Source organism: Marmota monax, unplaced genomic scaffold (genome assembly GCF_021218885.2).
Source record: "Marmota monax isolate L192 unplaced genomic scaffold, Marmota_monax_Labrador192_F-V1.1 WCK01_AAM20220418_F8-fsc00078, whole genome shotgun sequence".
Taxonomy (NCBI): Eukaryota; Metazoa; Chordata; class Mammalia; order Rodentia; family Sciuridae; genus Marmota; species Marmota monax.
In genome coordinates, this window is record NW_026694865.1 from 8,953,653 (window position 1) to 8,981,518 (window position 27,866).

The 27,866-nt window shown below is 33.1% G+C and overlaps 1 protein-coding gene across 2 annotated transcripts in view; it reads left to right on the plus strand.

The window, feature by feature from the left end:
- The window catches only part of LOC124080583 (intermembrane lipid transfer protein VPS13C), a 140,760-nt gene extending 115,671 nt beyond the window's left edge, over positions 1-25,089 (plus strand). For both annotated transcript variants that reach the window (XM_058573333.1, XM_046426544.2), the window contains 18 exons: positions 1,280-1,430; positions 3,398-3,510; positions 6,230-6,399; positions 7,779-8,026; positions 9,216-9,445; positions 10,657-10,749; positions 12,183-12,548; positions 12,967-13,053; positions 14,228-14,377; positions 14,541-14,805; positions 15,213-15,373; positions 16,308-16,429; positions 17,155-17,449; positions 18,650-19,039; positions 20,551-20,655; positions 21,354-21,518; positions 24,471-24,599; positions 24,874-25,089. In XM_058573333.1, coding sequence (XP_058429316.1) covers positions 1,280-1,430; positions 3,398-3,510; positions 6,230-6,399; positions 7,779-8,026; positions 9,216-9,445; positions 10,657-10,749; positions 12,183-12,548; positions 12,967-13,053; positions 14,228-14,377; positions 14,541-14,805; positions 15,213-15,373; positions 16,308-16,429; positions 17,155-17,449; positions 18,650-19,039; positions 20,551-20,655; positions 21,354-21,518; positions 24,471-24,599; positions 24,874-25,074 — 3,441 coding nt within the window. In that variant the 3' untranslated portion in view covers positions 25,075-25,089. The remainder of the gene's footprint in view (positions 1-1,279; positions 1,431-3,397; positions 3,511-6,229; positions 6,400-7,778; positions 8,027-9,215; positions 9,446-10,656; positions 10,750-12,182; positions 12,549-12,966; positions 13,054-14,227; positions 14,378-14,540; positions 14,806-15,212; positions 15,374-16,307; positions 16,430-17,154; positions 17,450-18,649; positions 19,040-20,550; positions 20,656-21,353; positions 21,519-24,470; positions 24,600-24,873) is intronic.
- Positions 25,090-27,866: the final 2,777 nt, after the last annotated feature.

Sequence of the window (27,866 nt, forward strand, 5' to 3'; positions counted from 1 at the left end):
TTTTCTGAGGACTGGGGCTTGCTACAAACAAGTTCTTGACCATTACCTTGTGCTAAAATATCTCTCTATTTTCCTTTAAGCAAGGAAGTACCAATTTTCCAGGCCATAGAGTTTAATTCTGGGGACAGAGTTTACTGTGGCATTCAGAGGAGAAAGTACTGTGCATGTATGCTTGCGTGTGTAAAATTATGTATGAAAACTTAAACCTTTTGGACCACTGTGTCTGTAGGGAAAATTTACAAAAGGTGGAAGGATAACCAGCTTCACAGGAAATACTAATTTAATGAGTCTTAAAGGACGTGGAAATTTCGAGCTACTTCCCGTTATTCTGCAACTACTTGTGAGGAAGATACTTTTATTCCTATTTTAAAGAATAAAAGACTTGAATTGAGGAAGCTGAGAATCTTGGCCACAAGAAAACTTGAATCTGGTAAAGCTGATAGGGATCTACCTGACTTGGCAGCTTTGTCCTTTTTTTTTTTTTTGGTAGGGGGGTCACTCATACCCTTTGTAAAGGTAAAAGATGAATAGGATGTTGCCTTCTTGGTGTATGTTTTGGTTTAAAAAAATACTTGGTAGTTGTATTTGTTATTATTCTAGAGGTGTACTTTTAATAAATAGATTGTTTTTGTATGTCCAAATGAATGTGTACTGAGAATACAACCACATAACAGGAGAAACTGAACAGGACTCTCCTGACGTTGAATATGGAGGGGAGTAAATAATGCAGAAGAGGGAGCTGGTCCTGGGTGAGAAGAGAGGCAGAATGGAGAGACAGGAATGGGAACAGCTCATGTCTAGGAACAGAGCAACAGAGTCACATGCCAGGCAGGAATGGTGTGGGAGTGGCAGAGGCAGGGACTGGGCTGTGGGAAGAGGCAAAAGTTTGTTTACACAGAGAGGAAGTCCCATACTAAACAGGATCACATTTTTTTTTCCTGATGTTTGTGCTCACAGCTTCTTGTCTTTCTTTTTAAAACAGATGAGCAGATGTGGGGAGGCCCCAAGTAACTTAGCGAGACCCTGTCTTCAAAAAAGAAAAAAACAAAAACAAACAAACAAAAAGCCAACAATCTGGGCTTGGTTAAGTGGTTAAGTGCCCCTGTACTGAAAATAATAAACAAACAAACAAACAAACAAACAAATAAATAAATAAATAAATAAATAAACAAACAAACGACATGAACAGTTGTTTAATTTGAGGAACCATACATTGAGATAGACATCATATTCTGGATTTTTTATTACTTTCTGTTAACAAATTATTGGTGGCTTTTAGGTTGCTCTCAGTGAAGATGACTTAACAGTTTTAATGAAAATTTTGCTGGAAAATCTTGGAGAAGCTTCTTCACAGCCAATCCCTACACAATCTGTACAGGAGGCTGTAAGAGTGAGGAAAGATGTTCTGAGTGGTCCTGTCTTCCTCAAAGGTATAAATCCATGAAGATTTTTGCATTGATTATTGTCCATGTGATATTTATATTTAGTATATTTTAGTTGTCCAGCATAATGTGGTATAAATTGATTCATTATCATATTGTTTACTGTGGAAAATCTGCGAGGGCCAGATTTGCTTCTTTAAGCCCCTGGAGAAGCCTGTTGTATGTTACAGGAGGAAGGGTTATCTGTCCTTGATTGCATGATGCTTATTTGCATATACTTGTTAGAAGCTGAATTCAGTAGGCACTGAGGTAGTGTGTACCTTGAGAGAAAAATCAAAGTGGGCATACAGTGAAGTAAGGTCCGAAAATAATGTAGAGAGAAAAGGCCCTTTGTGTGATATAATCATGCTAACAGGTCAGAACCATGAGAAAGGAATGCATTCTTTCATAGTAACAGCTTTAGATCTGACTTTCTGGGAAAATGATATAATCAGATATATCAGAGAATCTTCAGACTACTAAAACTGAACTTTTAAAAGTTACTGAAGCTTTCAAATTCAACCATTTTTAAATGATAATTTTTCTAAAATATAAGGTTTCTTCTTTCTTAAACAATTACATGAAATATGCTTTCACTTGTTTTTTATTGACAGTCATTGGTATTATTAAATGTTTTATTAAACTGTAAATAGGTTAATATTTAAATGGCTAAAAAGAGATGAAATGCCTCTTGTCTTTAACATGGTCACAGGCTACTCCTTGGGCCTTTAGAATGCTCTCAGACCATCAGCTTACTTGGTAAAGCTGCCACTTAATAGAATTTCACCAACACTACTTCTTCTATAGAAAGGCCAGGCATACTTTGGAATTACACAAACGTATGATGACAACAATGTGCAAAATAAGGTTTCTGGTAGACAGTGATGAGTGTTACATAAGCTTGGTGAGGCCAGCATTTCTTTCCTCACCAGGTTGGGTTTGTGCTACCATGTAGACAAATGCTAGATGAGCAGGTCATTGTTATAGACCAAAACTATGTAGAGATGAATAAATCGTGACAGGCAGACTTTATGTGATTAATGATCTCATAAGGTTCAGCTGTGATCAAATTTGTGTATCTGGTTCTCATTATATGGTTGATGTGGCCCTTGGGAAAATTTGTGAATTCAGGTGGAAAGCTGCAAAATAATGAAGATTGGAATATACATTATTTTCAGGAAAAGTAGAGAAAAAAAAAAAAAAAACTAGGGTTTCCCATCTTGGGGAAGCCTTACATTGTTAAAATTATACAAGAGTGGCTTTTTCTATAGAATGATCGAAAAATTAGAATCAATTTCCAAAAGGATTATAGAATCATATTATAAAAGTGTTTGAAAGCAGAATCTGTTTCATCTGTCCTATCTGTCTGAAGATGAGACAAAAGACTAAAATATTTCTCTAAACATCTTCACTAAATTCCAGAGGCTTCCCCACCTGACATATTTTGCTGTTGAGTTGCATTCTATTCTTATAGAGGTAATAGGTAATACAGTTGCATTCTGTTCTTATAGAGGTAATAGGTAATACAGATAAATAAAGATAATGAGAAGAGTGCTTGACTAGCAGAGTATCTTTTGCTCTCTAATTCAGGGCAAAAAATCTGGCTTTTCTGTACTCCAACTTCTTAATCACTTGAGAATGGCTTGAATCAGTTAGATAAAAGTACCTTTATAATTATACCTCTGTTATAAGTCTTACTTTGGAGGGACTTTTTAAAAAGTTGTCTTGATTATTTTGTATGAGATAGTCTCTCTTTTTTAAAGCTGTGAATAATTTGCCTCTGCCACTTTGCCCTGTACTAAATATATGGAATAATCGTTGTCATTTTTATTGTCTTATGAGTTAAAGAACATTAGGAAGCTGGATATAAACTAAGAATAATAAATCATAGTCCCAGATTTTAAATATGTACAAAGCAATATACCTACTTAAAATCTTGCTAAATTTCATATTCATGTTTCTTTTTGTTCTATCAGATCAAGAACATTTGACAGACTCAAAGCCTTCTATGGACCAGAATGTTACTCTCCAATATGACTTTCATTTTGAATCTCTCTCCATTGTCCTTTATAACAATGATATCAATCAGGTGTGTATTAAATTTCTGTAGAGAAAAATTCTTTGCTTTGTTTTAGAATATTGGCATTTTAAAAAAATATTATTTCTTAGTTTTAGATGGACACATATCTTTATTTATTTTTTATGTGTTACTGAGGATCAAACCTAGTGCCCCACAGATGTGAGGCAAGCACTCTATCACTGAGCTACAACTCTAGCCCCTGGCATTTTTTTGATATGACCCTTTAAAAATTTTTTAATAGGTCTTCACTGTTTTAGTGTTTATTAGGCTAAGGAAAATCATTCAGGGTTCATTTCTTCTTAAGTAACATCAGCACCAAAGCACATTTTGCACTGTTGCTAACGGAGGACTTTTATATATAAGAGTGATTAATTATACGCTCAATTTTATTACATAGGTTGTGTATTTATTTGTATGTATATAAACCTATTTAATAAAAATAATTTAGTAGTGGCTTTGGAGCCTTAGATGATTATCCATGATATAAGCATATTAATTATGTTTATATTGAATAGATGTTATATATGGTAGATTTATATTAAGAATACCAATTGGGCTGGGATTGTTGCTCAGTGGTAGAGCACTCGCTTAGCACTGGCGGGACCCTGGTTCGATTCTCAGACCACATAAAAATAAAGGCATTGAGTTGTGTCCATCTACAAAAAAGATTCTCTCTCTCTCTCTTTTAAAAAAAAAAGAATACCAATTAAAAAATTGGAAGTCTAGTGCTATAATGATTTGAACTAAATAATATATCGTTGGTATTTTAGAAAGCTATTAATTATATATAGTCTTCTAAAAACATTTTATTATATCAGTTAATTATATCATGTTAATATCCATAATATATGTCATATAATATATAGGCATTGTATCTGTTGTTAATTTTCATTTTTATACACAAATTCATATTTCATAATGTTTTCTAAAAATTAGATAGTATTCATATATTGTTGCTGTTGAGCTTTGTGCTAATGTCTGTCATTTGTGCAGTAAACTGCCTTCATTTCTAATGTTTAATATTCATGAAAACATCAGAAAATGACCTAGTAGAAAATGGACGGTTAAATGCGATCTTCATTTCCCTTAAGAACAGTCATCTGCTAGTTCCTCAGCCTTAGAATCTTGCTATCTTCTTTGCTTCTTCTTTGTTCTCTTTTCTTATTCATATAAATACTGAGTTCTATCAGTTTTTCTTTGACTGAATGTTGTTCTGTTCTGTCAGTTCTCACATTGCTTTATTTGAGACCCTTAGTGGCTCACACATGTACTGCAGTGGCTTCCTTTCATCCATCCTAGACACTGGTACAAGTTCAGTGTCCTAAGTGAATCCATGGAACCATTTGCAAATTCCCATTCTAATAGGAACATTCAGTGTTTATGTATGTGTCCCTTTATGAAAAGGAAAAAAAATACAAATAACAACAACAACAAAAATACATCCAGTGGTCCAAATTGTCTATATCAGTAACTGTATTAGGAAACATTTTATGTTGTGATCATTATATTGTCACAGGTCATTTCTAACCATAATTACAGAACAGAAGTTTGTGAATTATTTCCATTTTTATAAGTTAAATGTATTAGAAACTTCCCAATAATGATGTCATTCTGACCTACTTGCATGCAATAAACTGTCTGGAATAGTGAAGGTGTAGAGTAACCAGTGTGCCAAGGATTGCACATCACCAGCATACCTCTCACCAAGGCCATGGACCGAACTGAGAAGCTGTGACTGATGTCCTTTACTTCCATGAAGTATTTTTGCTTTTGGTTTCTTAGATGGGATCTGTTCTTTATGAAATCTCGTTTTTCTTAGAGTACTTAGACTTTTGTGTTATGGTGGAGTAAATAAAAGTTTAAATCTTTATTGTGGGATTTGAGACCTTAATTAGGCCTCTGTTTTTCTTTCTAATTTCATTCCCTAGCATCCTTTAATTGGAATGTTCAAGCCTAATCACTCTACTTGGTGCCATGAAACGCATCTTGAAACATCAACTGTTTTTACCCAATGTAGAATGTCTTCTATCCTCTTAGCTATTTAATCCCATTTAGCCGCCAGTGTGCAGTGAAGTTCTCACTTTCTCCATGAATTTTTCCTATCCCATAATGATCTATTTGACTCTTTAGTTTTCATTATATATATTCTTTACCTAGCCACTTAATATTGAATAAACTTGGAATTAATATCCAATGTTTGATAATATTGAAATATGGAAAGATATAAATAATAATAAAATTACTATTTATCACAAGGTATTTTATCATTCACAATTTACAGTTGTGTTTTTGTGATGTTTCTTTAATCTGTAAGCTCATGGAGATCACCTATCAACCTGGTCCTTTCTCATAAACTCCATAGTTCTTATCACTGTTTTTTTTTTTTTTTTTAAATAGAAGAGCTCTTTAAATATTTAGTAGATCATGTGATTAACTGACACAAATGTTTCATGGTTATTTTTATTTGCATCAGACCGTGTATCAAGTTAATTTTATGCATTAACCATTGTTGAATGTCAGCACATACATACATGTATTTACTTGTATACATGTCTATATTCATAAACATGCATATTATTCTTGGATCCATTTGTGCGTTTTAGCACTAATACTTTTAAAAATCTGTAAAATTTATTTGTTTTTAGGCTCTGAATTAAGAAATATGTTTAAAAATAAGTATGTAGTATTTAAAGATTATTTATTTTTTTGCTTGAAAAATACACCACAGGAATCCAAACTTGCATTTCATAATGACAGTTTCCGCCTTGGTGAGCTCAGACTGTATCTGATGGCCTCTGCAGGGAAGATATTCAAGGATGGTTCAGTAAATGTCAGCCTTAAACTTAAGACATGCACCCTTGATGATCTCAGAGAAGGCATTGAGAGAGCAACATCAAGGTTTGTACATTAAGGTTGACTTTGCATTTGGTATTGTTACCAGGCATTTGGGCGTGGGATCATCAAAAGAGATCTGTCTTCTGGTCATACCTTGTGATTTGAATTGCATTAAGAAGTAGTGCTAATATCAGATTTAGCTTTAGATTTGATTTAATTTAGTTTAAATGAAAGGGAAGTTTATTAGTAAAATGGAGTACCATCTTGAAAATGAGGACTAAGAGAATATGAATTTTAATTGTTAAATTCATATGAGTGATATGTTGGTAATATATTTTCCCAAATTATCTCCTATAGGCAGTCTTAAAGCTATGGATCTTTTTTTTTTGGCCTGTGTCTTTCAAAACAATTCTGCAAATTTTGTTTTACTTTTAATAGGAATTGAATCCCTAGCATGATAACATTATCAACCTAGTTTTTGAAAGTTTAACATAGATCAGCCTACTATAAAGAGAAAAATATCTGACTACAATAGTCTAATTATATTTGTATTCCTTTCTCTAATGAGACACATAATACTTTGTACTTGATTTTTTTTTTTTAAGGGAAAAAAACCTGTGTTACTAAACTTGGACTTCATTGAATACATACTGGATAGTTCTGAGTTCTTTATTTTTCTGAGAAATTAATAAATGAAGAAAGAGTGCTTTTATACACACAGCTTTTCTAGTTTTTAAATTTCATATCTAGCAGTCCACAGCTCTGTAGGTAAGGTTGATAAATGCCACCATCTGTTTGGTAGTCTGGTCTTCCTAGCCCATGTGAAGATGTATAAGAACTATTTGTGAAGACACTTAATAAACACTTGCTGATTTGAGTTGCAGTGAATACTTTCAAATCGAAGTGCATAGGATGATCTTTGGAAATAAATTCCTTCAGCAAGATTTTATTTAATAAAATAGAGGTTGTCTTATATTTTATGAACCACATTGATATATTTTGTTAATTGCCTAAATTTGTTTCCAGCATCATTGGTGTTTCTTTTTTTTTTAATGTTTATTTTTTAGTTGGACACAATATCTTTATTTTATTCATTTATTTTTATGTGGTGCTGAGGATGGAACCCAGGGCCTCCCATGTGTGGGAGGCAAGCGCTCTACCTCTGAGCCACAACCCCAGCCCCAATCATTGGTGTTTCTAATATTGCATTCTAATTAAAATATTCTGTTATTGCTTAATCACATAAATCTTACTTTGGGGATTAGGAGACCATGTCTTGGTTGCTAATTAGGTAAATACATACCAGTTAACACTGTCCTGTTTTCTATTCAGATTAGACACTGAAAAGTGAAAGAAAGATCATTAAAATGTATAGGAAAACTTTCATCTTTTTTATTTCGGCAGAACTAAAATAATGGTGTTTGTTTGTTTGTTTGTTTCAGGATGATAGACAAAAAGAATGACCAAGATAACAACAGTTCTATGATTGATATAAGTTACAAACAAGACAAAAATGGAAGTCAAATTGAGGCTGTTCTTGACAAGCTATATGTATGTGCCAGTGTGGAGTTTCTGATGACTGTGGCAGATTTCTTTATCAAAGCCATGCCACAGAATCCTGAAAATATGGCAAAAGAAATACAGATTCCACCAAGACAGACTGCCACAGGGAAAGTCAAGATAGAGAAAGGTTAGCAGAATTTACCTGTTAGAGATGACTACTTGTGCTTTTTAACAAAAGTTACAAACAGAAGGAAAGAGTAGTAGAGAATTTGAGAAAGTAAATTAGACTTTCAAATTTAAACATATTCTATATAAAAGCTTTAGTGAGAAAATATTTTGAAGAGCAAGGTTTAGTAGAAATATATTGGGCTTTAAAGAATTGTAGCACATTGAAGAGCAATTAAAAAGATAAAATGAGACCTAGCATGACTACCCTATCACCTTTTAATACTTTAAAGTGTCAGAAAATTTACCAGTGTCAGACCTAGATGTATGCTGAAGTCACTTTCAACTCTGTAATTTTTTATATTCTAGCGTTACCAAGTAAATCAGTGATTTTCTGTATTCATTTATAATTATTTAAGATCAGGCATTTTTTTCCTCCAGTGCAGCACCCAACAAGATTGGAAAACTAACTTTTATTGGCAAGGTCAAATATTATTTTTCCATTTACTTTTAATGTTTCTTAAGTAGTAATCATTCTTGATATCTCTGTAGTTATTTACATATTAAATTTATTTATTTATTTGTAGTTATTTACATATTAAATTTATTTATTTTATTTATTTTTAAGTTGTAATTTGGACACAATACCTTTATTTTATTTTTATGTGGTGCTGAAGATCGAACCCAGGGCCTTGCATGTGCTAGATGAGTGCTCTACCACTGAGCCACAAGTCTAGCCCCATTAAATATATTTATATTATACATTATATGATACTGATTATGGAGTTTTGGATGAAACCAAATGACAACAGTTTAACTGCTTTACCAGCGTCTTTTTTTTCTCCCGGATAGTTCTTTCTCTAGTTTTCCCCTCCTTGCTGCTGCAACATAGCATAATACATTATCATATGTATATACAGGCACATACCTTAATTCTGGCCCAAGAATTTCAAAACACCATTATTCCCAACTAAATCAAATATCAAAGTGAGAATGAACTTTTTTAGACAGGTTTCAAATTACGTTTTCTTGTACTATCAGCATTTGATAATATCATTTAATAATTAGTGTTGATAAACCAATTACTAGTATTAACTTCAACATATCCATCATAGTAAGAATATTGAGAACAACTTAGTAACTAGTAGATGATGTGTAGATAAGTGAAAATTTACTTTAAAAAATTTTTGTTCCCTTTTTTGTTTCTTCAGATGATTCTGTAAGACCAAATATAACTTTAAAGGCCATGATCACAGATCCAGAAGTGGTGTTTGTTGCCAACCTGACAAAGGCTGATGCTCCTGCTCTGACAGCTTCCTTCCAGTGTAACCTCTCTCTGTCAACATCTGAACTTGAGCAGATGATGGAAGCTTCTGTGAGAGATCTAAAAGTGCTCGCTTGCCCTTTTCTCAGAGAAAAGAGAGGGAAAAACATTACCACAGTAAGAATTGCCTTGTATCATAATTTTGAGAAGGGCAGAATCCTAAGTAGGAGAGCTCTTAAGGACTTTACAGATTATTTACTAAAACCTTGGGGTTTTTCAGATAAGGATACTAAGTTCCAAAGATATTAAATAACTTAATTATAGCTGCTGGTAATAAAAGTAGGAGTTACCTTCAGACTAGTTTTCTTTATATTATCCTCTATTAAATAGTATTTAAATTGTAGTACACATCAGTATTTTTTGTTTTAGTTATTGTTTTGTTCGCTGTGGTATGCCCAATAAGTGAATGAATGAGTATTTAATCTTGAAATGAAAAATTTATATGGAGTCAGAGAACCAAAATAGATGGTGTTCTTCTGTTATTAAAAGTTAATTTCAGTTATTTTCATATCATTATTGAAAAATATGATTTTAGTTAATTAACAATTAACACCAATTATTTTTTAATGTTAGTGATAATTTTTATGATAAAAGGACCACTGTTATTTGACTCATTGGCAGTGTTAGTTTAAATTTTAAAAAATTTGTGGGCTGAGAGACTTGCATAAAAATATAGTTCTAGGCTTCATATATACTTTATCATGAAATGTTCTTTGACAGATCATCTTTTGATGTGTCACAGAAGGCTTATAGTAATCACTTCATTGAAAGATCATCCTAATTTTTTCAAAATTATTATGCCATAGTAATTACCCCATTTAGTTTGGGGCAAAATTATTTTGTTTCTTTAATTGTAAATAAGAATATAGACTTCATCATTTTAATCAGTTTTGAAGATTTGAGATTCATTCTAATAAGGACTTTTGGTGGTATTCAAGACTAAATTGTTAATTATCTGAAAATGGTCATTTATCTACCTTACTACAGTTATTGGTTCATTTTTATAGATATCTCAAAAATATATTTTACAGAGGGTATCAATGAAAATATTTTAGCAAAAGGAAACATTTTAAACTTCTAATAATAAGTTGCATTGTTACTTGACAATTTGGAATGAAAAAAGTTATGAGAACTGTTAAATGTTCTTTAACAATGTTCATAGATTTGTCATAGTTCACAGAAGCCCTCCTACAAAGTTCTTAGTTAATTTGATTTCCTTTTTTGCTTTTAATAGTAAGCTTGAGTAAGAGGTAGCTCTCATAAGGGTCTGTTACACATTTACTGAAACTGTTACTAAGGAAGTGTGAATTTCATTTATTTGTTTCTAGGTCTTACAGCCCTGCTCATTATTTATGGAAAAATGTACATGGGCCTCAGGAAAACAAAACATAAACATTATGGTTAAAGAATTTATAATTAAGGTTAGTACCTATCATGTTCTTTGGGTGAAAATTCTTATTTTTCTAACAGTGTTGTATATTTGCAGTTACTTAAAATGGTATCTTTTTTTTTTTTTTTATTGTTGGTTGTTCAAAACATTACATAGTTCTTGATATATCATCTTTCACACTTTGCTTCAAGTGGGTTATGAACTCCCATTTTTAGCCCATATACAGATTGCAGAATCACATCAGTTACACATCCATTGATTTACATATTGCCATACTAGTGACTGTCATGTTCTGCTACCTTTCCTATCCTCTACTATCCCCCCTCCCCTCCCCCCCCACCCCTCTTCTCTCTCTACCCCCTCTACTGACCTTCATTTCTCCCCCTTGTATTATTTTTCCCTTTCCCCTCATTTCCTCTTGTATGTTCTTTTGTATAACCCTGAGGGTCTCCTTCCATTTCCATGCAATTTCCCTTTTCTCTCCCTTTCCCTCCCACCTCTCATCTCTGTTTAATGTTAATCTTCTTCTCATGCTCTTCGTCCCTACTCTGTTCTTAGTTACTCTCCTTATATCAAAGAAGACATTTGGCATTTGTTTTTTAGGGATTGGCTAGCTTCACTTAGCATAATCTGCTCTAGTGCCATCCATTTCCCTGCAAATTCTATGATTTTGTCATTTTTTAATGCAGAGTAATACTCCATTGTGTATAAATGCCACATTTTTTTAATCCATTCGTCTATTGAAGGGCATCTGGGTTGGTTCCACAGTCTTGCTATTATGAAAATGGTATCTTTTGATGTCTCTTACCACTCCAGCATTGTGTTAGTCATCTTGAAAAATCAAAGACCTCTAACATTAAAAAACATTTTCTTTAATGTAAATGTTTATTTTGATTTCCTTTGAAAGGATACTTTTTAATATTTTTTAAAGATCAGAGTGGTTTTCTCAATTATATTTGCATGCATGTGGAGGGGAGAGGAGAAATGGGGAGAAAAAGAGGGAAGAAAGGGTGGTGAGATGAGGTTGCCATTACTTCATTTGAAATAAATTACATTATTTGATGTAAAATTTGAATCAGTTTAATAAGTGAGTGATTAAATGCTTTATTTGACTTACAAAGTATTTGTAATGACAGGTGTGTGCTAGAAATAACTTTTTAGATTTTGCTTTTTTAATTTAAAGGATTGAAAAAATTCTCTATTCTTTAGTGGCATTCAGATTCTTTAAATATGACTTTGTGCCCAGTTACAAATGGAAATTCAGAATGGTTTCTGAAATCCATTTTTTTTCTTTCCAAAGGATGCAAAAATTAGATAGTTGATGCCAATAATATGTTTTCTCTAGCTGTGAACTTAATGTATTTAAAATTTTAATTAATTTTTAAAGCTCTATCATATATGTATTAATTCTTCTCATCTGGGAAAGAATCTGTTCTAAATGTTTTTCTGCTTTCCTTTATAAAGATCTCACCCATAATTCTTAATACTGTGATGACAATCATGGCTGCTATGTCTCCAAAGGCAAAAGAAGTTGAATCTAAAGATACATCTAAGGAAATGGAAAATCTTTGGGATGTCAGATCTATTAGTGATTATAACTCTTGGTTTCTTGGTGTTGACTTGGCAACAGAATTAACAGAAAATTTCAGAGACAGTGAACAACCACGGATAGAGGAAAATTGTGCTATTACTGTGGAGTCAGTTCAGATTACCTTAGAATGTGGCCTTGGGCATCGAACAGTACCTTTATTACTGGCAGAGTCTATGTTTTCAGGCAGTATTAAAAATTGGACTTCTCTGATGGCTGCTGCAGCTGACATGACACTACAGGTATGGATACATCATTTAGAATCTTCAGAGCCAACTTCTTGAAAGTACAATTGCAGAATCAAGAGATGAGATTTTTTGTTGCTATTGTTTATGCATGGTAACAACAAATACATATATGAATAGATAATATATTTTTTGTTTATGCATGGTAACAACAAATACATATATGAATAGATAATATATTTTAACATTTAATTTGTATAAATTGATGTATAATTGTATTGTGGGAATTGATTTTAAGAAATCTTTGGCTAAATAATTTGTTTAAGACAATAAAGAAAGGATAAAGGGAAATACACTTGACACTTTTTGTATCTTTCAGTGGGGTTTATAAATGGTTTTTGACATTTTTTTTTCTATGCTAGTTACAGAGTTATATAATTAAAGTTGAAAGACTAACATAATTCTGACTTTTCAGGTTCACTATTACAATGAAATCCATGCTGTGTGGGAGCCACTGATTGAGAGAGTGGAGGGGAAGCGACAATGGAATTTAAAGGTTAATGTAAGGAAACCATAAAATATTTTTGTATAGAGTGACACTCTGTATATTTATTAATATTTTTTAGTTCAGGGATTCTCAAGATGCAGTCCAGGATCCTTGAAGCCATTTCAAGGGGTCCATGTGATTAAAACTCTTTTCATGGTAATACTCAGACATAACATATCATTTTTGTCTTCATTCTCTCATGAATGAACTATGGAGTTTCCAAGGGATTTCTTGAATATAATATTGAGCCAGATTGAGTGCACAATAGAAATCAGAGTTCATCTCTTAAGGCAGGTGCTGAAGCGATTTGTAAATGCCCCATTTCTCACTATTTATATATTTTATATAGTTATTTTTCATTAAATAACTTAAATCTAACATTTTCAAATGTGTATTAAAATCTTATGTTTTCATTTTGAATAGTTTGGATATAGGTAGATGTAACTCATATAAATTTAGAAGCTCTTTGAGATATTCAGTGATTTTTAAGAGACAGACCAAAAAAGTGGAGAGAGAATTTTATTATTATTTATGAACAAGTCTTTTGTATTACTTCTTTATGTATTACTTGAGAGCACTTCAGAAGTCTATATACCAAAGCACATTTTTCTAGAATAACGGGAAGGTGTTATATACTCTGAATAATGAACTAGAAGTGGTATTTGTCTCTCTGATGTAAAGAAGCTAAGAAAGAATGTTTTACAGCCTTTTGAAATGTTATTAGAATAAAAACATGATTGTGATACTGCAACAGGTTGAATCTGATGGCTGGTTGAAAGCTAGTATTACTTTTGTATATGTGTTAATTGTAGAAAACAGAAGGAAAAAACTTATTTCCAGATGATACCACCAAATAAGGACTAATGTAGAATTTGGGGCCGTCTTAGGTCATAATCATCACTTAGTCCACACTAAGTAATTAGTTGTACTCTGGGAGATCCACAGGAGGCAAATCTAATAGCTGACTTTGAGTGCTTTCATGTTATGGTTCTAAAAAGCATCTTCCCATGGATTATGCACTGAAAGAAAGATTTCTCATCTGCACTAAGTCAGTGGGAAGCTCTGAATATTTTTGAAAATGAGACTTGAAAAGCCTTAATGTAAAGCAACCAATTTAGAAGAATTCAATACTATATTTTAATTTTATTATTGACTGATAACTTAAATTTGTTATATTGTTTAATTATAGGTAAAGAAGAACCAAATACAGGACAAAAGTTTGATGCCAGGAGATGATTTTATTCCTGAGCCACAAATGGCAATTCATATTTCTTCAGGAGATACAATGAATATAACAATATCCAAAAGTTGTCTTAGTGTTTTCAACAATTTAGCAAAAGTATGTTTGATTCTTGTTTGGAATATATTAAATAGAACTTGAGAATGAAACATGTATGGATATTTTTTTGTCATCAAAATTAGTTAAAAAATGTGTAATAGTGGTAAAATGTTTGAAAGAAATATACATATTGTAAAAATGATGATGATTTATTCCTTTTCAGGGTTTTTCACAGGGTGCTGCTTCTACTTTTGACTACTCCTTAAAAGACAGGGCTCCTTTTATGGTAAAAAATGCTGTAGGTGTTCCCATTAAGGTGCAACCAAATCGTAATCTCAGAGTGATGGGCCCCCCTGAGAAAAGTGGCATTTATGATGTGGATGCTGGTCAGAACTTGGAGCTGGAATATGCCAGCATGGAACCTTCACATCAAGGGAAACTGTGTGTACTCAGCCGTCAAGAAAGCTCCTTCTTCACTCTGACCTTTGGTATGCTAATTATTTTAAGAATGTCTTAGGAATTGCTGTGGGCTTATTTTTGATAAGAGATAAAGAAACATTTTGCAGCAGATATCTTGGGAGACAACTTTCTAAAGGCTTGGAGTAAATAATTAATAAACTAATGTCTTATTTTCTTCTAAACTTGAAAAAGATTAAATTCAAGAAATACTTTGCAAAACTAGATTATTTCAATGTTCTTTAGTAATACAACTTATAGTATGCTTCAAAAAGAATAAGATTTCAATGAGAGAAAATAATGATATTCCAAAGTCCTAAAATATTGATAGTAATTACTACCTTCTCAAATTCTATAAAATATTCATCATTATTTTGAGGTGCTGATGATTATTAATGAATAAATATTTGGACTTATTTTCACTTATGCTCTGTCTTAGTACCGCATGGATACACAGAAGTTGGAAACATCCCTGTTGCCAGACCTGGACGGCGATTGTACAATGTACGGAATCCCAATGCCAGTCATTCTGATTCAGTCTTGGTACAGATTGATGCAACTGAAGGGAATAAAGTAATTACCCTGCGTTCTCCCCTGCAGGTAATGCTTTAGGGTGAATTGTGTCACTTTCTCTAAAGCAGAAAATATTGTTTAGCTGAATAGAAGAATATATAGTAGAACTTCATTATAGTGCACTGAAAAGGTTCCTACTCTATAACTTGATTTTATAATATTCTTTATTTTAAATGTCTGATACATTTGTTATCTCCTGCTTTTAAATTAATGAAATTGTTTTTGTATTCTTTTAAAAATTCAGAACTGAGGAATATTGTAATTATCGTTAGTTGTAAAATAGGATAATAGTTCCTTCTCTTTGTACAATATTTGGAATCACATTTTTCAAGTGCATATGAAGAAATATTGGAATTATCTACTTTCCTGAAAAGAATTTAGCATTTTAATCTATAAATATTTTCTACTTTTAAGGCTTTATTAAACATTTTTCTTCTTTTGCACATTATAGATTTTGGGATCGGATCAATATATGATCAGCAAAAGGACATTTCTTCATTTCTATAACATCAGATAAAAATTGAAAAGATTTCAAATTTTGGCAATTAATCTCTCTTTATTATTGATTCCAGCAAATATACTGTAGTCAAGAATAAACTTATACTGTACTTCTCAAATAGCTTTTGCTCTTCTATTTAGTTTAGTCATATGATGCATACATAAATGGTTGTAATGGAGAAAATCTGACTGAAATTGACAAAGAGCAATGCATATTTGAAAGATAGTATAATAAACTAAAATAAACATAAGCATGTAATTATAGGACTATGTGAATATCTTAATTTTCATTTAGATCTCAAGTTTAATATACATTGCATTTATCTATCCTAAAATTTTTCAATTACCAATGAAAATGCCTTCCAATATTGGGTTTGAAAACTTCTAGACCTAAAAGTAATTACGTGCAGCTTTTTAATTTGTCTATCCTTTTTAAACTATTGTATGTCCTTTTGTCTAACAGATTAAAAACCATTTCTCTATTGCATTTATCATCTATAAATTTGTCAAGAATATTAAGCTGTTGGAGCCCATTGGAATAGCCAGACCTGAAGAGGAGTTCCATGTTCCTTTAAATTCATATAGGTAGATATTTCATTGAATATATAAAGCTTTAAAAACTTTGTAATATATATTTTGAATTTTATGTTTTGTTTTTTTGTTTTGGTTTGGTTTTTGGTTTTTGGTATGGGTTATTAAACCCAGAGGTACTTTACCACTGAAATACATTCCCAGTCCTTTTTATTTCTTTTTTTATTGTGGGGCAGAGTCTTACTAAATTGCTGAGTCTGGCCTTGACCTTGTGATCCTCCTCCTTACCCTCCAGAGTCTCTGGGATTACAAGCATATACCATTGTGCCTGGCTAGGCATCTTTTTTCTGGAAAAAAATAACCTTATATTTTTATAATGTAAGAGCTATAAAAGCAGTTTTAGGTTTAAGACAGTTTTTAAGTGCAGAAAAACACATTTATATTATTAATGAACTTGCAAGATGAAATGCCTTCTTTTTTATATATATTTGATGTTTTAGAATTATCTGAGATCTATATTTATCTGACTGCCTTTGTATTTGAAATGAAAAAAATTTTACATTGCCCTTGTTTACAGAGTGCTTTTTCCCAGAAAGTTCCTCTGTGAGTTAGACATGTGACTGTGGGCAAGTTTCCCAACCTTTCTTAGCTAAGACTTCCTAACCTGTAAAGAGAAGAATAATAGTACCTATTTTGTAGAGTTATCAAGAAGATTTAATGAGATTATTTTTCTTATATCTCAATCAAAACTTTTTCCTTCCTGGTTTCTTTTTCTGCAGATGTCAATTGTTTATTCAACCAGCCGGAATCTTAGAGCATCAGTACAAAGAATCTACCACTTATATTTCCTGGAAGGAAGAACTTCACAGGAGCAGGGAAGTCAGATGCAGGTTGCAGTGTCCATCAGTGGAAGTCAACTTCCTGCCTCTCATAGTGAATACAGTTGCTGTGCCTGATGAACTAAGCTATATCAGCACACATGGGGAAGATTGGGATCCAGCTTACATTATTCATCTTTACCCTCCTCTCACTCTGCGGAATCTTCTCCCCTATTCTTTAAGATATTTACTCGAGGTATATTTCTTGTTTAGCTTTTATTATTGTATAGAATGAACTCTAGTTTTGTTTTATAGCATTTTTAGTTGAAGTCTGTGTTTTATATAGCTTAGTTGATAATGCTTTAATAATATTAATGATAGGAAAAAGCAGCATAGCATTCATATGTCAGGAGCTGTATTGTGTACTTTACATGTATTGGCATGTTCAGTCTTTATAGTAACTTTTTGTAGTAGATACTGATGAGGAAACTGAGTTAGGGAGAGGTTAAATGATTGGCCCACCATCCCATATCCACTTAGTATTTGAGCCAGGATTTAAACATAGGCACTTCAGTTCCTCAATTCCTAATACTTGTCCTTGCTACATCTATCAGAAATTAAGAACCATAGTCATCTTTTCATTCATTAAGTAAAATTTTATTATCTAAAGGGGAGAAAAAGTCAATGAGAAAATACTTCATCTTAAAGTTTTTATTTAAAAGAGTTAATAGTATGATTATTTGGTCTACAGTTCTAATGAAAACAAAAATAATTACTATCTTAAATAATAAGAAATATTTTCCCTAGTAGTGGGGTATGATAAATACTTTCAAATTTGTACATGCTATGATATTTTAAAGTCACAGAGTATGGAACCTCAATTTTTTTTTAATCTAACAATGAGCTATTCCTGAGTTGTACAGACAAAAATTAATTAAATGAACTAAATAGTATTTATACAAAAGACAGTTTTAGTAAGAAACCCTGATTTATATTTTGCTATTATTTATTTTGAAAAAAATTACACCATAGATAACTTGTCAGAGTAGTTCAATATCATTTTCCATATTCCATCCTTATGGAACCATCAGGTGTGATATTTAAATAGAGGATGAAACTGAAGCCCAGGCACTTAAGAGGCTTATTTAATGATGTAGCTCTGGTGGACAACAGTCAGGATTTCTGAATCTAGCCCAGGATTCTTGATATAGATATGAATATTTTATCAAAACTTATGATTGTTGACCTACTAATGGCCAAAAGACAGTGCTGCTTGTGGCTATGGCATAGTGTTTTCTTTTTAGTCCTTAGTGATTACTGGGTTGTCATAATATTTGAACAAGGTTCTTGTTTGAAGAGTTGGTAGTTAATTTAGCGTTTGTGTAAAACATGAATTTTGCTATTTCAAAAGTTTCAAAAATTGCTGAGCAAATTTTTTTTGTGTGTTTATTTTTAGGGAACAGCAGAAACTCATGAACTAACCGAAGGCAGTACTGCTGATGTTTTACATTCACGAATCAGTGGAGAGATCATGGAATTAGTCCTGGTGAAATACCTGGGCAAAAACTGGAATGGACATTTCCGCATATGTGATACACTTCCCGAATTCTTTGTTGTGTGCTTTTCTTCCGACTCCACAGATGTGATGACAGTCGATCTGTCCATACATGTCAGGCGAATTGGCAGCCGATTAGTGCTCTCTGTGTTTAGTCCCTATTGGTTGATCAACAAGACTTCTCGTGTTCTTCAGTATCGTTCAGAAGATATTCACGTGAAACATCCAGCTGATTTTAGGGACATTATTTTATTCTCTTTTAAGAAGAAGAACATTTTTAGTAAAAACAAGGTATGTTTTTGTTCATAAAGCAAGTTTAAATAGGAGAATCTCTTCTCTAGAAACTTAGGAACCTGACACTATGCTTCCCTGTTTTTTAAGTACCATTGGTGTGAATTAAGTTCAGTGGGACTTTAAGGAGTGCAAAATCAAGTGGGATGGCAGGAACGACAGCAGTTTGATAAGACTCAGTTGCTCTTTCTCTCCTATCTGTAACATTACTTCTGTTCTTAAATTCATGACAGATAAAATAGTTTTATTTCATATACTTTCCTGGTGATAAAGCATTTCTAAAGATATGGTGACTGAATATACTTACATTAGCTGAGTCTTCGGTGGGCACAGCATTAAGCTAGGGTAGAGAAGCCTAAAGCTTGAGCCTGATCTTTTATGTTCTCGTCCCTTCTTTCCTCTTCAGATGCACATCTGCCTTCTTTACTTTCCCATGTGCTCACTTCTAGGCTTTTGCATATGCCTCACCTTCTGCCTAGACAGCCTCTTCCCCTACCCTTTTCCTGTTTCCCTCATCTTTCCTGGTTATCTATAGTTTGTCCTTTGGCATTCTGCTTAGGCCTGATATGTGTGAAGATTTTCTGACTATTTTAAATAAATCTGGACATACCACTCATGTTCTCTCAGAATAGTTCTTAAATTTCAGTGTACATTAGAATGGGCTTTTAAAACTATTTACTGAATTATGTCCCCCAAAGTGAGTTTGATTCAGTCTGTCTGAGTAGGACCTGAGAGACCACATCCTTAATAGATTCTTTGGTGATGCTGATGCTGCTGGTCTGAGGACCACTTTGAGAACCACTGTTTTGGAGTGGTGATTATCTGTTTATGTGTCTGGCCTCTGGTTATCCTCAGTTTTTTTTTTTTTTTTTTTTTTTTTTTTTTTTAATAATCTAGTTGGGTAGATACGGGTGAGACTAAATCTGGTGCACAGGTATGTCTTCTTCTGTAAGACATTCTCTAAATTCTAGCGTCATTATCTTCTCACCCTGATAACATTTTGTACCTTTTGTATGGCTCTTGTCACATTGAGTCTTGCATCATAATTACTAGTGTGTATTTCTTGTTCTCTGGTCCAGTTGCTCATTGAAGACAGGAACTGGGTCCTTCTTTCTCCCATTCTTACTTTCACAATACCTTTCATTTAGTGCCTGCTGAATAATATTAAAGATGAATTCTCAGAGTTCTCAAACTGTTAAGAATCTGTTAACTCTATATAATAAGTCTAACACTGGAACATATCATTTTGCATTACAACTTCAAAAAAAAAAAAAAAAACAATATCTCTTCAGTTCACTATACTCATTGCTTAGGTAAATGGGAAAGTCAGAGCTGTGCTGTGGTTGTCATTCCATAGTGTTTTCTGTGGTTCTGTTATTCATTTGTAGTATGGCTATCATTGTATTTTTGTGTCCTATGATACTGAAGAAATTTCTTGCAGTTCTTTCCATCAAATCAAATGAATATCATCTTTCAGGTTTTTTATATGATGATATTATTCTCTGTTACAGGTTCAGTTAAAAATTTCAACTAGTTCTTGGTCCAATAGTTTCTCATTGGATACAGTGGGAAGTTATGGGTGTGTGAAGTGTCCTGCCAACAATATGGAATACCTGGTAAGAGTCGACTTCCCTATTTACCTTGGACTCCATTCACCAATCCCACAATTCAGTTAAACCGCTTAGGTCCTAAAGAGTACAGATATCAGAATTGAAAGTATTATGTGGAGAGGTCTCTCTTACCAGTTTCTTTGATCACTGTTAATAAAGCAGAAGTGGAATTTGTCACAGATTAATACAATGGGTTGAATCTACCCAAGTGTGTAGTTTGGTAAATATTGATAGCATGGTAGAATCTTCATTCTGTACAGTCCCTGCCAAGTATAAATTTGAATAATTGGATACCAACTGAACTGTTTTAGGACTACAAAATTTTTATTTTATTTATTTTATGACAGATAATAAAGCCACAAAACTTGAGCCTCTCCACTAATTATAAATCAGTCTGTGTCTGGAATATTTAAAGTGTCTAATAAAAATAACAGAGGACACTTTAAATCTGTCCTTGCAAGGTGTCATTAAATTCCTGATTGAAGTTCTTGAATTGGTTTCTGATAGAGTCATATTAGGGAACAAAAATTTTTCTTTTTAGTGAGAAGATACTCATTATCTTATGTTCATAGCTTATGTTCATTACTTAATGTAAGAATTCTTATTTTAAAATATTTTAAGAATCAGTGTGTAAATGAAGGAATATGTGTAGGTTTTAGAGATTGCATAAAATATTAGGAAATAAACTTGTTTCCTTCTCACAGGTTGGTGTTAGCATCAAAATGAGCAGTTTTAATCTTTCACGAATAGTTACTCTGACTCCCTTTTGTACCATTACAAACAAGTCATCATTAGAACTAGAAGTTGGTGAAATTGCATCTGATGGCTCAATGCCAACTAATAAATGGAACTATATTGCTTCTTCAGAGGTAAGTCTTCATTTACGTATTCCTACAGTATAGAAACCAGTATTGACATGTAAATAAGGATTTTATGTATCTCTTTGTCATATTTGCTCTATCATATTTATGTGTTAAAATATGATGGCCAGCTTTAAAAGATTTTTATATTATATATATATATATATATATGTGTGTGTGTTTTTAAAAAAAGAGGATAATTGTTGATATTTACCCATATCTCAATCTAAATGATTAATTGTCCTTCTCTAGTCCTTATATAAACCATTGCTATGTACTGTGAAAAGTACACATAGATAATGTACTCTATATAGTCTCAGTTGTCAAGATGATGTCTCTGTACTCAAGAAACTATAATCTTATAGGCAAGGATTAAGCTGTATATCAATTAACAAATGGAGAGAAAGATAGTGTAAACAAAGTTATAAGTGGTTATAGAATTTCTGAGTAGAGAAGATGGAATTTTCTTGCAATTCAGCTCTCTCACTTTACAGAAAAGAAATCAGGTTAACACTTTTCCAGGGTCAACAAGGTCATTGATAATTGAATTGATGGGCATTCGTGGTCTATATCAAAAGGTTGAGCTTTGTTGTACAGTTGGGATTTGAACTGAACTTTGCAGGCTCAGTAATATTTAATGAGGTGAAAAGAATGAGGGATAAAGTGAAGGAAGAGGGTACTACTGCAAAGATGAGCAGTAGTCCTTGACTTTGACCCAGTTTTCAGTCAAACTAGCTGACCTTCAGGATAGCTGAAGTTCATTTTTAGTACTGCTCAAAAAATATTCTGAAATTATTATTTTTTTTTTTTTTTTTTTTTTTTATTGTTGGTTGTTCAAAACATTACATAGTTCTTGATATATCATCTTTCACACTTTGCTTCAAGTGAGTTATGAACTCCCATTTTTAGCCCATATACAGATTGCAGAATCACATCAATTACACATCCATTGATTTACATATTGCCATACTAGTGTCCGTTGTGTTCTGCTGCCTTTCCTATCCTCTACTATCCCCCCTCCTCCCTCCCCTCCCCTCCCCACCCTTCTTCTCTCTCTACCCCCCCTATTGACCTTCATTTCTCCCCCTTGTATTATTTTTCCCTTTCCCCTCATTCCCTCTTGTATGTTCTTTTGTATAACCCTGAGGGTCTCCTTCCATTTCCATGCAATTTCCCTTTTCTCTCCCTTTCCCTCCCACCTCTCATCTCTGTTTAATGTTAATCTTCTTCTCATGCTCTTCGTCCCTACTCTGTTCTTAGTTACTCTCCTTATATCAAAGGAAACATTTGGCATTTGCTTTTTAGGGATTGGCTAGCTTCACTTAGCATAATCTGCTCTAGTGCCATCCATTTCCCTGCAAATTCTATGATTTTGTCATTTTTTAATGCAGAGTAATACTCCATTGTGTATAAATGCCACATTTTTTTAATCCATTCGTCTATTGAAGGGCATCTGGGTTGGTTCCAAAGTCTTGCTATTGTGAATTGAGCTGCTATGAACATCGATGTAGCAGTGTCCCTGTAGCATGCTCTTTTTAGGTCTTTAGGGAATAGACCAAGAAGGGGAATAGCTGGGTCAAATTGTGGCTCCATTCCCAGCTTTCCAAGAAATCTCCATACTGCTTTCCAAATTGGCTGCACCAATTTGCAGTCCCACCAGCAATGTACAAGTGTACCCTTTTCCCCACATCCTCGCCAGCACTTGTTGTTGTTTGACTTCATGATGGCTGCCAATCTTACTGGAGTGAGATGGTATCTTAGGGTGGTTTTGATTTGCATTTCTCTGACTGCTAGAGATGGTGAGCATTTTTTCATGTACTTGTTGATTGATTGTATGTCCTCCTCTGAGAAGTGTCTGTTCAGGTCCTTGGCCCATTTGTTGATTGGGTTGTTTGTTCTCTTATTGTCTAATTTTTGCAGTTCTTTGTATACTCTGGATATTAGGGCTCTGTCTGAAGTGTGAGGAGTAAAGATTTGTTCCCAGGATGTAGGCTCTCTATTTACCTCTCTTATTGTTTCTTTAGCTGAGAAAAAACTTTTTAGTTTGAGTAAGTCCCATTTGTTGATTCTAGTTATTAACTTTTGTGCTATGGGTGTCCTATTGAGGAATTTGAAATTATTTTTAAAAGTACTTAGCAAAAGACTCAAAAGGAAGGATTCTTATTTCAGTAAAAACGTATTTAGAGCTCTAAGATGCATGGTCTCTTCAAGGTACTTCAAATGATCTCTGTGTATTAGCAATAACTGTTTATTTTATTTTTTTGTCTTTGATGTAGATTTGGCAACAGTAGTATTTTTTATTCAGAAGCAAAATTTACCCAGTATTCTATAACAGAAGGACATTTTCTATAATGTTAGGAATGAAAACCCCAGTATTATAGATAGGGAAACAGGCTCAAAGAACTATGACTTTTTGATTAAGTTCAAATAGCTAGGAAGGTGATGTCAGGACTTTCAGTAGGTTAATGATGGTCTCTTCTCTGTTTTCTATTCTCTTTCTGGTTTATCTCAGATAAGATAGTCTATGAAAGAATTCTTCATGCATTAATGAAGTAAAATGGGATATGCACAAAAGTAAATGTTATAAATATTATAATTTTTAATTATTTAAGGTATTTGAGATGTGCTTACTGAACATGCTTTTGGGTTTCTCATATTGTACATGTGGATGGATAGCTGGCTGTCATATTTTAACATATAAATATGATAGAGTGAATATGACATTGTATATATAGATGGATTAATATATCTGTATTCTTCTGGTGAATGTTAATAGTCATAAATAGAACATAATAGTCATTATATTGTCAATGGTCTTAATATGAGATGTAGAGGAAATATTTTAAGGAACTTGGTGATCATTTAATCAAGATCAGATTCAGAGGTAAAAACTTAATTAGCCAATATCTTATTTATATCACAGCATTATTTTAAGACTGATATTAATTTTTGTGTTTTCAGTGCCTTCCATTTTGGCCCGAAAATTTGTCAGGCAAACTTTGTGTGAGAGTGGTGGGCTGTGAAGGATCCTCCAAACCATTCTTTTATAACCAACAGGATAATGGCACTTTGTTGAGTTTAGAAGATCTTGTAAGTTTTTATATTTTAAAATAAAATGTCTTTTTAAAAATTTTTGCTTCACGCATTTCACTGAACCATGCTATAAAAATTTAGTGTTAATTATTTGAAGATGCTGCTATATCAATATATAATGCCTTATGAATGTATGTAAGAAATCAGAGCCAGTTTGCTTTTCAGTAAGAACTTAAGAAAAAGCCTTTGTATTTACATAACTGATTGAAATTACATATGTAAGTGAGGTTAAACCAATACATGGCATATGTACTTTTTTTCCCTACAACAGAATGGAGGTATATTGGTGGATGTTAACACTGCTGAACATTCAACTGTCATAACCTTTTCTGATTACCATGAGGGATCTGCACCCGCCCTGATAATAAACCATACACCATGGGACATCCTCACATATAAACAGAGGTATGAAAGGGGATTGATGGAAACTCTGGCTTTTATTGGGCCACAGTACCTTCTGAGATACATTTAGCTTTCACATACCACATGGTCTCAGATTTTAGAAAGGTCATGTGGAGCATGTGTTGCTTATTATTAATACCCTGGTCATGTCTTGAGACAGTATTCTATAATGAAACACATTAATATTTATGCATGAAAACTTATGAATATTCACACTAGGTGGAATAAAATTAAAACTATTAATAGTTTCACATCAATTCAAATTAGGTTCTACTGCCAACTTTTTTTTTAATTTTTAAAATTTGTTTTAATTAGCTATACATGACAGTAGAATGAACTTTGATACATCATATATAATGGAGTATAATTTCTCATTCTTCTGGTTGTACATGTTGAAGCATCACACTGGTTGTATAGTTATATATGTATATAGGGTAATCATGTCTGATTCATTCTATTCTTCCTACCCCTATACGTCCTCCCCTCCATTTACTCCTGTCTACCTAAAGTAACTTTATTCTTTTCACAACGACCCCCCTATTGCAAATTAGCATCCTCATATCAGAGAAAACATTCCACTTTTGTTTTTTTTTTAGTGTTAGCTTATTTCACTTAGCATGATCTTCTCCAGCTCCATCCATTTATCAGCAAATGCCATAATTTCATTCTTCTTTAAGATTAATATTTCATTATATTATATGTATAGTATATACACACACTTATACACACATATCATATTATATACATGTGTATATATATTATACATATGATATATATACCAAAATTGTTTTTATTCAGTCATCTATTAAAACAAACCTAAATTGGTTCTATAATTTAGCTATTGTGAATTGAGCTGCTTATAAACATTGATATGGCTGCATCATTGTAATATGTTGATTTTAAGTCTTTTGGGTATAAACCAAGGAGTGGGATAGCTGGGTCAAATGGTGGTTCCATTCCAGGTTTTCTGAGGAATCTGCATACTGCTTTCCATAGTGATTGCAGCAATTTGCAGTCCCACCAGCAATGTATGAGTGTACCTTTTTCACCACATCCTTGCCAACATTTATTGTTGCCTGTGTTCTTGATGATTGCCATTCTGTCAAGAGTGAGAATGAAATCTTAGAGTAGTTTTGATTTGCATTTCTCTAATTGATAGAGATATTGAACATTTGTTCATATATTTGTTGATTGATTGTATTTTCTTCTGTGAAGTTTCTGTTCAGTTCCTTAGCGTATTTATTGATTGGGTTATTTGTGGGGTTTTTTTGTGTGTGTTAAGTTTTTTTGAGTTCTTTATATATTCTTAAGATAAATACTCTATCTCAGGTGGGTATGCTAAAGATTTTCTTCCATTCTGTAGCCTCTCTCTTCACATTATCGATTGTTTCCTTTGCTATGAAGAACCTTTTTAGTTTGAATCCTTCCCATTTATTGATTCAATCACTTCTTACACCTTAGGAATCTTATTAAGTAAGTCAGATCCCAGGCTGACATGGTGAAGATTTGGGACTATTTTTTCTTCTATTAGGTGCAGAGTCTCTGGTCTAGTGCCTATGTCTTTGATCCATTTTGAATTTTGTGTGGGGTGAGAGATAAGGGTTTAATTTCATTTTGTTACATGTGGATTTCCAGTTTTCCCAGCACCATTTAATGAACAGGTTTTCTTTTCTCCATTGAGTGTTTTTGGTGCTTTTGTCTAGTATGAGATAACTATATTTATGTGGGTTTGTCTCTGTGTCTTCTATTCTGTACCATTGGTCTACGTGTCTGTTTTGGTGCTAATATCATGCTGTTTTTGTTACTATGGCTCTGTAGTATAGTTTAAGATCTGATATTGTGATGCCTCCTCCTTTACTCTTCTTGCTAAAGATTGCTTTGGCTATTTGGAGTTTTTAATTTTTCTGAATGAATGTCACGATTGCTTTTTTCTTTTTTTAAGAATTTAATCTTTATTTATTTGTTGTTGTTTATTTATTTATTTATTTATTTATATATTTTATTTTATTTTATTTTATTTTTTTTTTTTTAATTTTTTATTGTGGGTTGTTCAAAACATTACAAATTTCTTGACATATCATATTCCACACTTTGATTCTAGTGGGTTATGAACTCCCACCTTCACCCCATACACAGATTGCAGATTCACATCAGTTACACATCCATTGATTTACAAATTGCCATACTAGTGTCTGTTGTGCTCCGCTGCCTTTCCCATCATCCACCCTCCCCCCTCCCCACCTCTCCCCTCCCCTCCCCTCCTCTCTCTCTACCCCCTCCACTGTATAACCCTGAGGGTCTCCTTCCATTACCGTGCAATTTACCTTCTCTCTCCCTTTCCCTCCCACCTCTCATCCCTGTTAAATGTTAATCTTCTTCTCCTGTTCTTCGTCCCTACTCTGTTCTTAGTTACTTTCCTTATATCAAAGAAGACATTTGGCATTTGTTTTTTAGGGATTGGCTAGCTTCACTTAGCATAATCTGCTCTAATGCCATCCATTTCCCTGTAAATTCTATGATTTTGTCATTTTTTAATGCAGAGTAATACTCCATTGTGTATAAATGCCACATTTTTTTTATCCATTCGTCTATTGAAGGGCATCTAGGTTGGTTCCACAGTCTTGCTATTGTGAACTGTGCTGCTATGAACATCGATGTAGCAGTGTCCCTGTAGCATGCTCTTTTTAGGTCTTTAGGGAATAGACCAAGAAGGGGAATAGCTGGGTCAAATGGTGGCTCCATTCCCAGCTTTCCAAGAAATCTCCATACTGCTTTCCAAATTGGCTGCACCAATCTGCAGTCCCACCAGCAATGTACAAGTGTACCCTTTTCCCCACATCCTCGCCAGCACTTGTTGTTGTT